This window comes from Monopterus albus, unplaced genomic scaffold (assembly GCF_001952655.1).
Source record: "Monopterus albus unplaced genomic scaffold, M_albus_1.0 scaffold107.1, whole genome shotgun sequence".
In the NCBI taxonomy this organism is placed as follows: Eukaryota; Metazoa; Chordata; class Actinopteri; order Synbranchiformes; family Synbranchidae; genus Monopterus; species Monopterus albus.
Window position 1 is genome coordinate 382,124 of NW_018127987.1, and position 12,391 is coordinate 394,514.

The 12,391-nt window shown below is 38.9% G+C and overlaps 1 protein-coding gene across 1 annotated transcript in view; it reads left to right on the plus strand.

Moving 5' to 3' along the window:
* The first annotated feature begins 9,871 nt into the window (after positions 1-9,871).
* Positions 9,872-12,391, plus strand: part of plekhg6 (pleckstrin homology domain containing, family G (with RhoGef domain) member 6) — a 3,024-nt gene continuing 504 nt past the window's right edge. Inside the window, exon 1 of the mRNA XM_020610939.1 lies at positions 9,872-10,768. Within this exon, the coding sequence (XP_020466595.1) occupies positions 10,032-10,768 (737 nt within the window). The 5' untranslated portion in view covers positions 9,872-10,031. The remainder of the gene's footprint in view (positions 10,769-12,391) is intronic.

Sequence of the window (12,391 nt, forward strand, 5' to 3'; positions counted from 1 at the left end):
TTTGCCCAGGGTGATCAATACATCTGATTGACATAACACAACAACAGATTAGCCTCAAAGAAATCAGTGACTACCTCTGCTCCATTAAGCACTTTTAACTGCAATACATTAACCAAGCCTGAGCAGAATCCAGTTGTTCCCGTCAGGCCAGTTGCAGAGGGCAGGGGTGCAGGTGAAAGGCAGAGAGGGAGGGACTGATCCAGGTAGAGAAAAAGAGGAGGAGGAGAATGGTAACAGAAACTGAACATGACTTTGTGAAACAAAATGGATTCAAGCAAGCTCAGGTAAAGTCTATAATTTGGTCTATTGTAAAGCATAGCTAGTAGCTTAAGATGGTGAGAGGATACAGTACTTTGGGAAAAACACTTTATTTCATGTCTTCACCACAGTTAGCCTAATGTTAAAGCTTTGCAGACTAATCTGTGGCATTTGATCTGCTGTTTTAATGTGACTACAAAACTAGAGCGGTTGTTTTAGTTGACTCATAGTTATGTATGAATGGGTCAAGCTGTTACAAATCAAAGATAATGCAATTTTCGACATGCTTAGGTACTGTGGGCTCCAGGCAGTGGTTGTAAGCAGGAATTGACACCGTGATTAAAGCACTTGCGTCAGTCGTTTGAAGCCAGACAAAATACCGTGGGCAGATTAGTGCAGTGTACTTGTCTGTGATATGTTTGCTCATGAGACTGTATTTACTTTTTTGGCTTATGTTTTAAACCCATTAACCCTCAATGCACTTACATAACAGTATAAATGCAGCTTTTAAATAACAGCATTGATGCAGCGGTGTGTAAAAATGACCCTCCTCTGATGGCTTCATCAGTAAATTATGAAATGTTTCATTGAGAAACAGTAGCTTTATGAGAATGGAGGCACGTTGTTTGCTGTAGCTTAAATCTGCAAGTTGTGAATCTTAGGTTTGGCCTTTGATTCTCAGGTCAGGTTTGTTTAATTAGTCATGTTGTCATAGTGACATTCTGCAACTTTTATTTTTACGTTTTACTCCACTACATTTACCTGACACCTTTAATTACTAATTACTTTGCAGATTACAATTTCTCACCCCCTTCCTGACCAGTGAAATTCATGAACCTCTAAATTTGGTGATTTTAAATATTAATTTTGCTTTTAAACCGAATGATGAATTTATTGATATGATGAGCATATGATGATCTTATAGAATATCATAGATTGCTGTTGATTAGATACCTCAAACAACTACAGCAGTAAACTTCAGCATATACATTAATGCATCAGTAATATTAATCCATAAACATCATATAATAACAATAAAGCATTGACAGGAACTATTTTTGTCCTGATGGGTACTTTTACTAACGATACTTTAAGTATACTGTATGTTGCTGATTATAGTTTTAACATTTCAGATGCAGGACTTACTTGTAACAAAGTATTTTTTACACTGTGGTAATTCTACTTTTACTTAAGTAAAAGGTCTGAGTACTTTTTGCAACACTGTCATGTGGACCCTGTAATTTGCAGACATGGCTTTAAACTACGTCTTAAGCTACTTAAACACAGTCACATTGTTTAACGCTTATAAAGCTTTAGCTCTGAAAAGAAAGCCTTAGTAAACCCTTTAAAATGAAGACAAGGCACACAATATCCCTTCATCCTGGTTTCCATGCTCTTTACCTGTATTGTAAAGCCCTTTCTTGTACCTATTGTAACTAATCTATTCTCTTCTGTGCCCTCACACACCTCCTTTTGACAAGTGACACTGTGTGCTTATCCTTAGCCTTTCCTCCAAAGTATCCCATGTAAACAGTGTTGAGGGAAATGATTCACCAAAAGAAGAAAGATTGGTGTCATGGCAGAACAGTAGTGTGGAAGGAGAAAGGCAGAAGGACATGGAAAGCAAAGAAACAGAGGGTGCTGAAGTGACATCGCCAGCTGCAGAGATAAACCATCACCACAAGGGGTCAGCAGACAAACAGAAGTTTGGTACCCTGACTTATCAGGCAAGTGATATGGGACAGGAATCATATTCACAGTGAGAAATGTTTCTAGAACTTGTTTAAAAAAAAGAAACTCCAACACACTGTCTCACTTAGGCTGAATAATTTATTAAATAGGCAATGTTTCAGTCTATCTGACATTCATTAGGTCAAAATAGTTCAAAGGTTAGGTCAAAATTTAAAAAAAAAAGGTTAAAATATTTTCATTGAGCTCAAATTAATTTTAAACAAGATATAAGTTCTCAGCCTTTCATAAATTTGTTAAAATGAGCTTACCTTGACTAACTACAGCAAAAATGCAGCTTAAACATGAATGCAGCACTAATACAGTCATTATATATGACAATATGAAAGAATCCATGTTATATAAAAAAGTACTTTTATTTTTCTTAGTTCAAGCACATCTTGCTTACTTAAGATTTTGAATACAGGGCTTTCACTTGTCACTTGGGATATAACTACTGTAACCTAAGTAAAAGATCTGAATACTTCTTTCAGCCCTGAGAACCCTCATCTTGCAGTGTCAAAGTGTTTAAAAGTATTCGGGAATTCAAAGTAAATGCCCCCCTGTGTGTATGTGAGAGAGAGAGAGAGAGAGAGAGAGAGACTGCCAGTTTCAGTCAATACTTGCTTTAAATTTTGCAAAACACTAATAAATAAGTGTATTGCTTATCTTTCCTTATCTTATGCCTACTGTATTTTCCCATTCAGAGGAGACCCAAGCAGAAGGTTGTGACTACCTTTGCGTCAGTGAGTAAAGGAACATCTGCAGGAGTCAGATCCAGAGCTGCACTGAGACAGGTCCTGTTTAACCAGGGAGCGTCTGACAAGAACCCGCCTTCCGAGGTATTATTTTGCCTGGTGCTCATCACACTACATGCTGACATGCTTAGAAACAGACACAGACTTGTTCTTAACGGTGTCCGCCCACACAAACAACTGAAACAACTGCAGCACTACTTGTTCTGCTCTGCTGGCATACTTTTATGTAATAACTGACCTCAAGCTTTCACAACAGCCATTAGGGATTTTCTAAGGAATGACTGATTCATTATGACATATGACTTTCCTCTTTTTTTCTCCTCGTCTCTTCTCTGTTTGAGCTTTCGTTCTTCTTGATTTTGCTCCTCCTTGTCTTTTTGAACTCTGTAGGAGCGAGGTCAGCTAGATGTGTTGAAGCAGGAGCTGGGGGTCTACGCTGTGCCAGTCAGTTTAACGTGGAAGTGGAATGAGGAAAATCAGGGGACAACACTTGAGAAGAACTGGACAGATATAGTGCAGTCTCATTCTGTACGGGCCCTTGCAGTCTAAGTCTGGCAATATTCTGTATTTTTGCTTTTGTGGAGAAATTCCATTGAAAAAGACCAAAACAAAAATAAGTTTGATTTAAGAAAGAATTTATTCTAACAAGTCTTTTTTTTTTACTGTAAAGCACTTCTTTAATATGTAAAGTTTTGCACTTCCTTGAATCATCTCTAGCAGCTGTCTCTTCTTTTTCCCTGTGTTGTTTTCATGGTCAGACAATGGCTAAGATGCAGAGACACCAACAGGAGGCACTGTGGGAGTTTGTTCACACTGAACTCACCTACATCAACAGGCTAATTATCATCAGAGATGTAAGATCTCTACTATGACCTGCTGTCATAGTCAAAAAAATTTTTTAATGTATGTCAAAACTGAAAATGGATTTTCCACAGGAAGTCTAACAGTGATGTGTTTTGCATCTCACAGCTGGTTATTGCAGCTCTTGTAAATCTGAACCAGCATGGATTTCTCCTAGAGGTTAGTTTGCAGAGATGCAGCCTCATCTACACTGGAACACAAACACACAGCCCGGCTGCACAACACAGTCTGCAGGCCAATTTTCCACTGTTCTGCATACTAATGATATACACTGACTGACAAAATGAGAACATCCGCTCTAGCTGATACATAATACAACACACAATGCAAGCGGAAAAAGTAGCACAGCAACACATTTCCACTGACAAGGGGGAAAATATCACAAGCAGGGGAGTCTAACTTTAACATTATGATTTTTGTTTTTGTTTTGGCTTCCTGCTGTGACAGGTGACACCTGAGCTGCTTTTCTCCAACCTCCCCTCCATCATCAGTGCACACCAGCTGTTCTGGCAGGAGGTGGTTTATCCTATGTTACATGAAGTCCGGAGAACAGGCCAACCCTTTGACCCTCTGAGGTTAGAGGCTGGCTGCCTGCAGGTAAGAGCTCACTGTTCGCAAGACACATTACATGAGTGTGTTTCTTCCGTCACTGATGGAAAGAAAGTAACTAAATATCCTTATTCCCTCTTACTTCAATAAAAGTGCTTGCACCAGAGCTTTGTGACTATGCATTTAGTTGTTTTTTTAAGAGAGTGGCACTTCTGATTTTTGATGAAGTCTAGGTTTTGTTGCAGTTGACTTTGAAGTTTTATTTTTTATATGTCGTATTGGACGACAGCATCTGCCACATAAATGAAATATAAATACATTTACTCAAGTAGCACTATACTGTGTGGATGGAATTACTTTTCAAAAACCCATTTATGCATGTTAAGTATAATGCACTGTTACTAAAAAACATGCAGCAACATATGAATAAATTAGAAATCCCCTCTAGACATGTTTAGACATAAGAAAAATAAGAATTTAGTGAATATGTTTTTTTCACAAAAATATTAAAAGAAATGTTAAAAATACATTTACCCCTTTTATCTCACTGAAAAATCCAAAATCTATCAATATAAAAATATTTCTAAAGCTTAACTGCTGAACATAACATTTAAGTTTATTGTCAGTGTATTTGCACTGAAGGCTTCAAATTTCCATCACACTTGTATAAGTGACATATTGGACCATGATTGTTCTCCAGCCCAGTTGTCATGTCACAAAATTATCTCATATGTACATTTACATTTTGGTTTGGACTCAAGGTGACCACAGAAAAATGTTCCCTCTTCAGCTGAATTGGAAAACAGCCCTATAGTGTCAACCTCTGCACATGCACCATTCTCCACTGTGAGGCTCAAACGTCCAAAGGAGAGGGGGACATTAAAGTTAACTGGACCAGCTTAAAAGGCAGCTTACATGCTAATGCAGTTTTCACCCACAGAGTTCCTCACGACAATTAATATAATCTTGATGTGTAAAATTGGTAAAATTTCTAATGTACTTATAATGGATTATTTATCACATTGTCAATTCTTCTTCTTCTTCTTTCGGCTGTTCTCGTTAGGGGTCGCCACAGCAAATCATCTGTTTCCACCTAACTCTATCCTCGGCATCCTCTACTCTCACCCCAATTAACTTCATGTCCTCTTTTAGCACATCCATATATCTCCTCTTTAGCCTTCCTCTTGACCTCTTGCCTGGCAGCTCCATCTCCAACATCCTTCTACCAATATAACCACTATCCCTCCTCTGCACACGTCCAAACCATCTCACTTTATCACATTGTCAATACTCATCCTTATCTTTCTGTCCCCAGTTCCATGAACGCTTCGCTGCCTATCAGCATTACTGTTGGGAAGAGGCAAACAACCTCGAGTTTGCACGCAGGCAGATGGAAAGCAACCCCCATTTCCTCACTTATGTTCAGGTACAGAAAAGCACCATGCAACACAAATGTGTGTATGAGAATGAAAGCTCAAATCACATACATATGCTGAAAAACGTACCCACACTAACCCAATTATTAGTGGAATTCAGTGTAATAACTAACTGTTCTGTTATTAATAGTGGCTCTCTGTGGTTTGTGATGCTTCCATAACTTTGTGGGTGATCTGTCATTGCCACTTCCTGACTGGCAACCACTTGTCACACCAACATCTTCTTCAGATGATTCAGCCTTAACAGTATTTTAACATATTTATAGTGCAGCAACCTGAGTGCAGTATGCTTTAGGAAAAGTTATTGCATGACAGGCGGCACAGTCCTGTAGCCTAGAAAACCAAGCACAGGAATGACATTTAGTGCACTAAATAATGCACACTTTTGATATAAATATACTGTAGCATCCTACATTATTAACAATGCTGTATTGTGTGTGAATAAAAGTACTACTAACTGTTACTTTCCCTTATGTCATACCTGCACAGTTGTCAAACTGAGTGGGAGGTGATATGTTTTTGTTTAACAGTTAAAAGAAATATTTTACCAGAAATGTTACATAGTGGGCGTTAAAGTGTCTGGTGGTCCAAGTCGTACAAAACAAAAACATTTCACTTAGTCTTTGCGGTAGTTTTTGTTTTGGTACATGTGGTTTTATTTGTCAAGCTTGTGAGATGTCAGCCACTGAGTCTTTTGCCACCACTCCCATACACTGAAGGAGAATGGAAGAAGTAAGAACAAGTGTAATTTTCCAATGCTTCAAGAAGCAGCAACAAATTAAAACCAAAACTATCTGCATTTAGGTGACTGTAGAATGCAGTCTGATACTAATCTGACTAAACTAATCGCTTAAGTTCACGTTTTCAGCACTGTTTTATTCACAATTTCAAGAGACTGAAATAGAAATACTTCACATCTGAAAAGCACCAAGTTGAAGCTACAGTATGTCCTTGTGTTTTTTTTTTTCCTGTTCAGTGGGTGGAGACTCACCCTCAGTGTGAGCGGATGCAGCTTGGAAACATGCAGGCCCAACCCCATCAGAGGATCACAAAATACCCCCTGCTGCTCAAAGCTGTACTCAAAACCACCCAGGACCCTCATGTACAACACAAAGTCAGAGGCATGGTGGGACAACTTTAATCACAACACTTTCACATAGCACAAATGATTTGTCCTCTACAGAACAACAAACACCCTCTGACTCACAGTAAATCATCCATCTTCTTTCTAGTTGTCTGGTGTAAAGAGTTTTGTGGAGCGTATCAATGACTATCTGAGATTTAAAGATGAGGAGCTTGCTCTCTCCATCTCTGCTCAGAGAGTGGAGGGATACGAGGTGGAGGGAATAAATGAAGAGATTGACAAGGTAAAATCTTCTATTCTTGAACACCTTTGTAGACACTTTTGTGTGAATCACAGAACTAGTTTCTGCACTACGTTGATGAAGAAGCAGATTACATCACACCTATTGCACCTTTTTCACAGAGGACATTTAATTTGTCACAGTGAGAAACCCACAGGTGTAAATAATAACACTAATGACAAGTAATGTCCATGTACCATTCCTGGTATTATGTATGCTGGCTCAATGTCATGCATACACACTTTAGTAGAACAAAATTGTTGTTGACATTATTAATAATAATACCTGTGCTTTTGCTGCTATGACAAGTCAAGATGTCAAAGAAAAAAGTCTATAGAGGCACATGTAAAATATATAATGTAAAGTGTAAGGTATTAATCATACTGTACATACAAAAAGAGTTGTGGTGGTTCATATTACAGAAGAATATATACAAGCTCTATATAATATGTAAAGAAATAAACAAGTTGAAAATCTGGGTATTGGTTGGTTGGTTGACTGTCATAAATCAAAGGAACACATCTTCATATTAACAGGCAAAGTAACTTTCTCTGTCCTGCACTGCCTTTTGTATATTATTCCTCTTAATGCCGGTGTCAGTTCAGTGTATTGTAGAGGAGATCGGGGTGTGACAGTTCATTCAGGGAGTGAGTGGTCAGGTGTCAGGCAATGCAACAGATTTCTGCCATAATAATTTGAAATCTACTCTAACATGCACATGTAATCTCCTTGACAGCATGTCAAAGAGATCTCCCAGTTTAACCTAACATGCCCCATCAGTGGAGTGGGTCCTAATGTTGTACGTAAACTGCTGCTGGAGGAGAACTTGAAGATTCGTGCAAGAAAAGACAGCAAGGTGATCAGAGCCGGTGCACTCTGTTACTGTACATGCAAATCATTCTCCTCAGAATATCCTTTTCGTTACTTTTTGGCTTTCTCCATTTTCCCCACACATGGTATGATGCAGCTGGAAGTGGTGGCTCTACTTTTCTCAGATGTGCTTCTAATAACCAAAGTTCAGAAGAAAGGAGAGCGGCTGAAAGTGTTTCGACCTCCTCTTGCTCTTGACAGAACATATTGCATAGCACTGAAAGATGGCTGTGAGTAACATATTCTTACAGACACTGAGCCAGTTGGATAGATCCCATAATCATTTCTCTCCTTCTCTCAGGTTCATTTGTTCTTGTGGAGGTGGGTGAGCTTCAGAGTGCTATGAATGTCTACATATTTGCAACTAGCACCCCAGAGAGCTGCTCCACATGGGTCTCCACCATCCACCAGGCTAAAGTAAAAGATGGCATTTTTGACCAAATCTTTAGAAATGGTTGTAGTCATGTTTAGCTTTTAGCCATGCTAGCAGTGGGGCTGCTGGGATTGCAGCCTGGAGTCAGATGTCAAACAACTTTGGTTCAGACTAAAATATGTAGACAATTGTTGGATGGATTGCCAGATAATCATAAGTCCTGTTGACTTGGTGATTCACTGACCATTTCTCTATAGCACCAGCGGGTCAACATGTAGAAGAATAACACAAAATTTGATGGTCCAGAAGTTCATGTTCACATTTAACTGACAATTTAATGATTACTTGATTTTTCATCTTGTGCAGTTATCAGGCCACAATTTTCATTTGTTCAATAATGTGGTTTATGACTAAATACCTGGAACTAATAACATTCTTATTAGCCTCTGCTGTACTTTGTGTTTAGTGATGACTGGCAAATGTTAGCATGCTAACATGTTAAACTAATATCACGTGTGGGTTCATTAGGAAGTAGATGAATCATTCTTATTTAGAGAAGACAGCAAGATGGAGATGACTTTGTATAGCAATTCAGTTTTACTAGGCCATGCTTCTTCCCAACACAATCCCCCAGACAATGACAACACTTCCTGGGTCCTAAGTCACATGTCTCTTTGCTGACCAATCAAAAGCTAGAATGACATACTGTGTGATAAAAGCAAAGAAAACCATTCCTCGTCACCATTCAAAATTATATTAAAGTTACTGATGCAAATACTGCTACTGTATAAACACTGTAAATACATTAATGTTGTAACTTAACCAACCCTGCATGAATTTACTGAATTTCTCCTCTGATCCTTACACTAAGATGGTGATGCCTGCTAAACATTAGAATATTAATATTGTCATGAGCATGTTAGCAAGCTGATGTTAGCAAAAGACAGCTGTCCCAGTACACCCTTACAGAGCTGCTGGAATAGATAAAGAAAGACTCTTAGTTGTGTTATATGAAGCAGTATTACAAATAACATGCTTAGTGTTGAATGTTTTTTTTTTTTTGTGGTTACATTGACAGGAAACGCTGAGCAACCAGAGAGAAAGAGAGCTCAACAGACAGCTGGAGAACTGGAAAATCCAGCAGTGGGCAGCCAAATCTGTTACAGAAGCCAGGACAGATGATCTGGAGACAGAAGAACAACCGCTTACAGAATCAGGAGAGAAAACATTTGTCAATGAGCTTGCTGATGAAATTACTGACCAGCAGCCAATAAATGGGATGTGGACATCTAAAGAAGCAAAAGATGAGCATCAGCCTCCAAATGCTGAGGCCACTAACAGCACTGAATTACTTTTTAGGCAGTCCCAGTTGAACAGCAATAACCGTAAGCTGGCGAATAAAAGCTTTCTTTTTCCTGGTCGACAACAAGCAGTCAAAGGATGTGAATGGATAGAAATGGGGGTGAGGGAAGGTCAAGGTGGGAAACCTGTTGAGGACGAAGAGAAAATAGTTGAATCTCAGATGACAAATGAGCAAAGGATGACCTTTAACCTGTCTGCCCCTAATCTGGGTAATTTCATTACTGCTGCAAATGCATTCAAATACAGTACAACTGGAAGACGTACTCTTTTGTTAGAACAATTACCAGATGTTGACTACCCAACAAATGAGGATAGCGCTTTACAACCTCCGGATCAACCAACAGTAGCCAGGGAAGGGCCTGAGTATCAAAGTCTCCCTAAACAAAGAAAAATATCAACAAGGAGAAACTCAGGTTCCCAGTCTGTGAACCAGGATACCAGGAGATATTCCAGATACAGCCATTCTGAAGACATGGAGACATTTACAGAGACTCGGGCATTCTCCAAAAATTTGCAGTCACCTGGGGCAGTCAGCACCCACCAAAGCCCCTCGCCTCAAACATCCAAGCATTTCTTCCAGGATTCAACAGAGACCTCTGCCTCAAACAACTATGACTCAAAAAGCAGCCTAAACAATAAGCAAAACTCTAGTCAAAGCTCAGATTCACACCGGGTGCTCAAGCTGGGCTTTCTGAAGCTGAACCAAGGCATGTTTTGGGGCATGGATGGTAGAATCTCTCCAGATCTCCAGACAATGTCTGACCAGGAGGCAGATCTGAATTCCTATAACAGAAGGCCCAAAATGAAAAGCCAAAGGAGGGCTTCAATTCCTAACATTATCACTGAAGGAGAGCAAAGACTTCATCTGCCCTCCAGTAGCCGGTACCCTTTACCCCAGGAACAAGATACAGCTTCACCCGTCTCAGGACAGGGTCCATATGGACTCCACTCACCACTGGAGGGTCTTCTAGAAAGAGCCAAAGGACGAGATGGATTAAAGAGAGAGAGACATTTGAAAGTTGCCAGTGTGAGGCCAAGGTATTCTCCTTCCCTCACATTTTCCACTACACCTTCACTACCACCCATTGATGGAGACAGAGACACAGAGTGGGAGGAGGAGGTGGAGCTGATGAGACACAGAGCGCTCACAGTGAGTAAAGGATGGAAGGAGCAGCTGGTGGATGGAGATGAAGATGAGAGAAGGAACAGGTTAGTACTTCATGCATTATTTATTGTGTGACTCATTTACGTTATGTGTGTTACACAAGCTACGGTGACACATTTCCGAAAGTGTATTAGCATAGCTTAGGAACCTGCCACTAATAAAAGTCCATTTGAAAGTCACCCTACGCATGCAGATACACAAGTAACTTAATATGGCGCTGCAGTTTTATTTAGGTTTTTCAAAATATTTACATCCACTGCATCAAACACTAGATCTTCCTACCAGCCCATGTCACAATAAATAAACAAGCAACCAAATAAACATCCAATCAGTAAAATTTTATAAAACACAAAAAAGCCAAAAAAAAAAAAAAAAAACTGCCAGGGCATGTAAACCCTATGATATTTACCATCTTTAAGAATAAAAATACAGGCATGTTTGTGATCATTCAAGTCCTTATTTGGGCTTGGAGTCCAAGTCCTTATCCAGTCTACTTAAAATGGTCCCTAAATTTTGTGTGTTAAAATTTTCAAACTGTCAAGAGGAAGTAATTCCATCCAGACACAGTTAGAAGCAGGCTTGATTTCTTCAAGGTAGGTGTTCTGGAAAACAATTTTAATAATACTTTTAAGAACATGCAGGGCTGAGACGCAACCTTTTGTTTTAGTCAGGTCGAGCCAGATTTTATTGTTATAGCCAAGCATCACAAATCAAAGATTTGCCTCTAGGGACAAGCTTATTGTTTATGTTTGGTGTGCCCTCATAAATTGTGCTACTGTTGTCTATGAAGCTATAAAATGGTGCACACTGCACTGCAGGTTATTTGAAAGCAAAATGTGCCAAGTGAAAAATACAACATACATTGGATGAGTTTCTGTAACTGTTATTATTGTTATTTAGTTTTTTATTCATTCCTTTTTCTCAGCAATAGTTAGAACATGATTTACAATGCGCACAAAGACCAGATAGACCCGAATAAAAAGCAGACTAATAATATAAAAGGTTCAATTCTGTCAGAGCTCAGCCTCCAAGTCCTGTGTCGATTCAGTATCTTTTTTCCAGGACCGGACTGAATGCTTTCTGATGAGCCCAGGTTCTCTGACTGAAAGAGGAACACAACCCTGCTTTAACACCCACAGAGAGTTTGTATTATAGCAGATAGTCCACAGTGTGAAACTATGATTTACTTGTGCCATTTATTGGTGCAGATAGAGCTTTTCATTATTTGGCATCATGACAGATGCATGTGCTCTTAATACTCTGCGTTATGCTGGTTAAATTTACTTGCATTCGCCTTAACTGGGAAATTTATTTTAACTTGTCAAATCTCTACTATTGAAATGAGTTCAGTTTAGAGTAGGCAGATAATAAACACATTGTTCTATTTCGATGGAAACTTAAAATTACCATAAGGTGTTTTTCATGTTTCTACCTGCAACACTCTGCATGCACCCTTAAGTCTGAAGTAACATGTTTAATGCATTTTTTTATATTCCAAAAAAATTAACTAAAACATCTTTGAATGTTTATGTTTTTTACATCTAAGACTCTTACTTACTTTAATTGTTTATTTTATTTCCTTTCCTTTGTATTTTGTAGCTAACCCAGGGATTTTCTTATGGTTATACAATTTATGGAATTAATCAGAGTTTTTAAATAGCCTCATG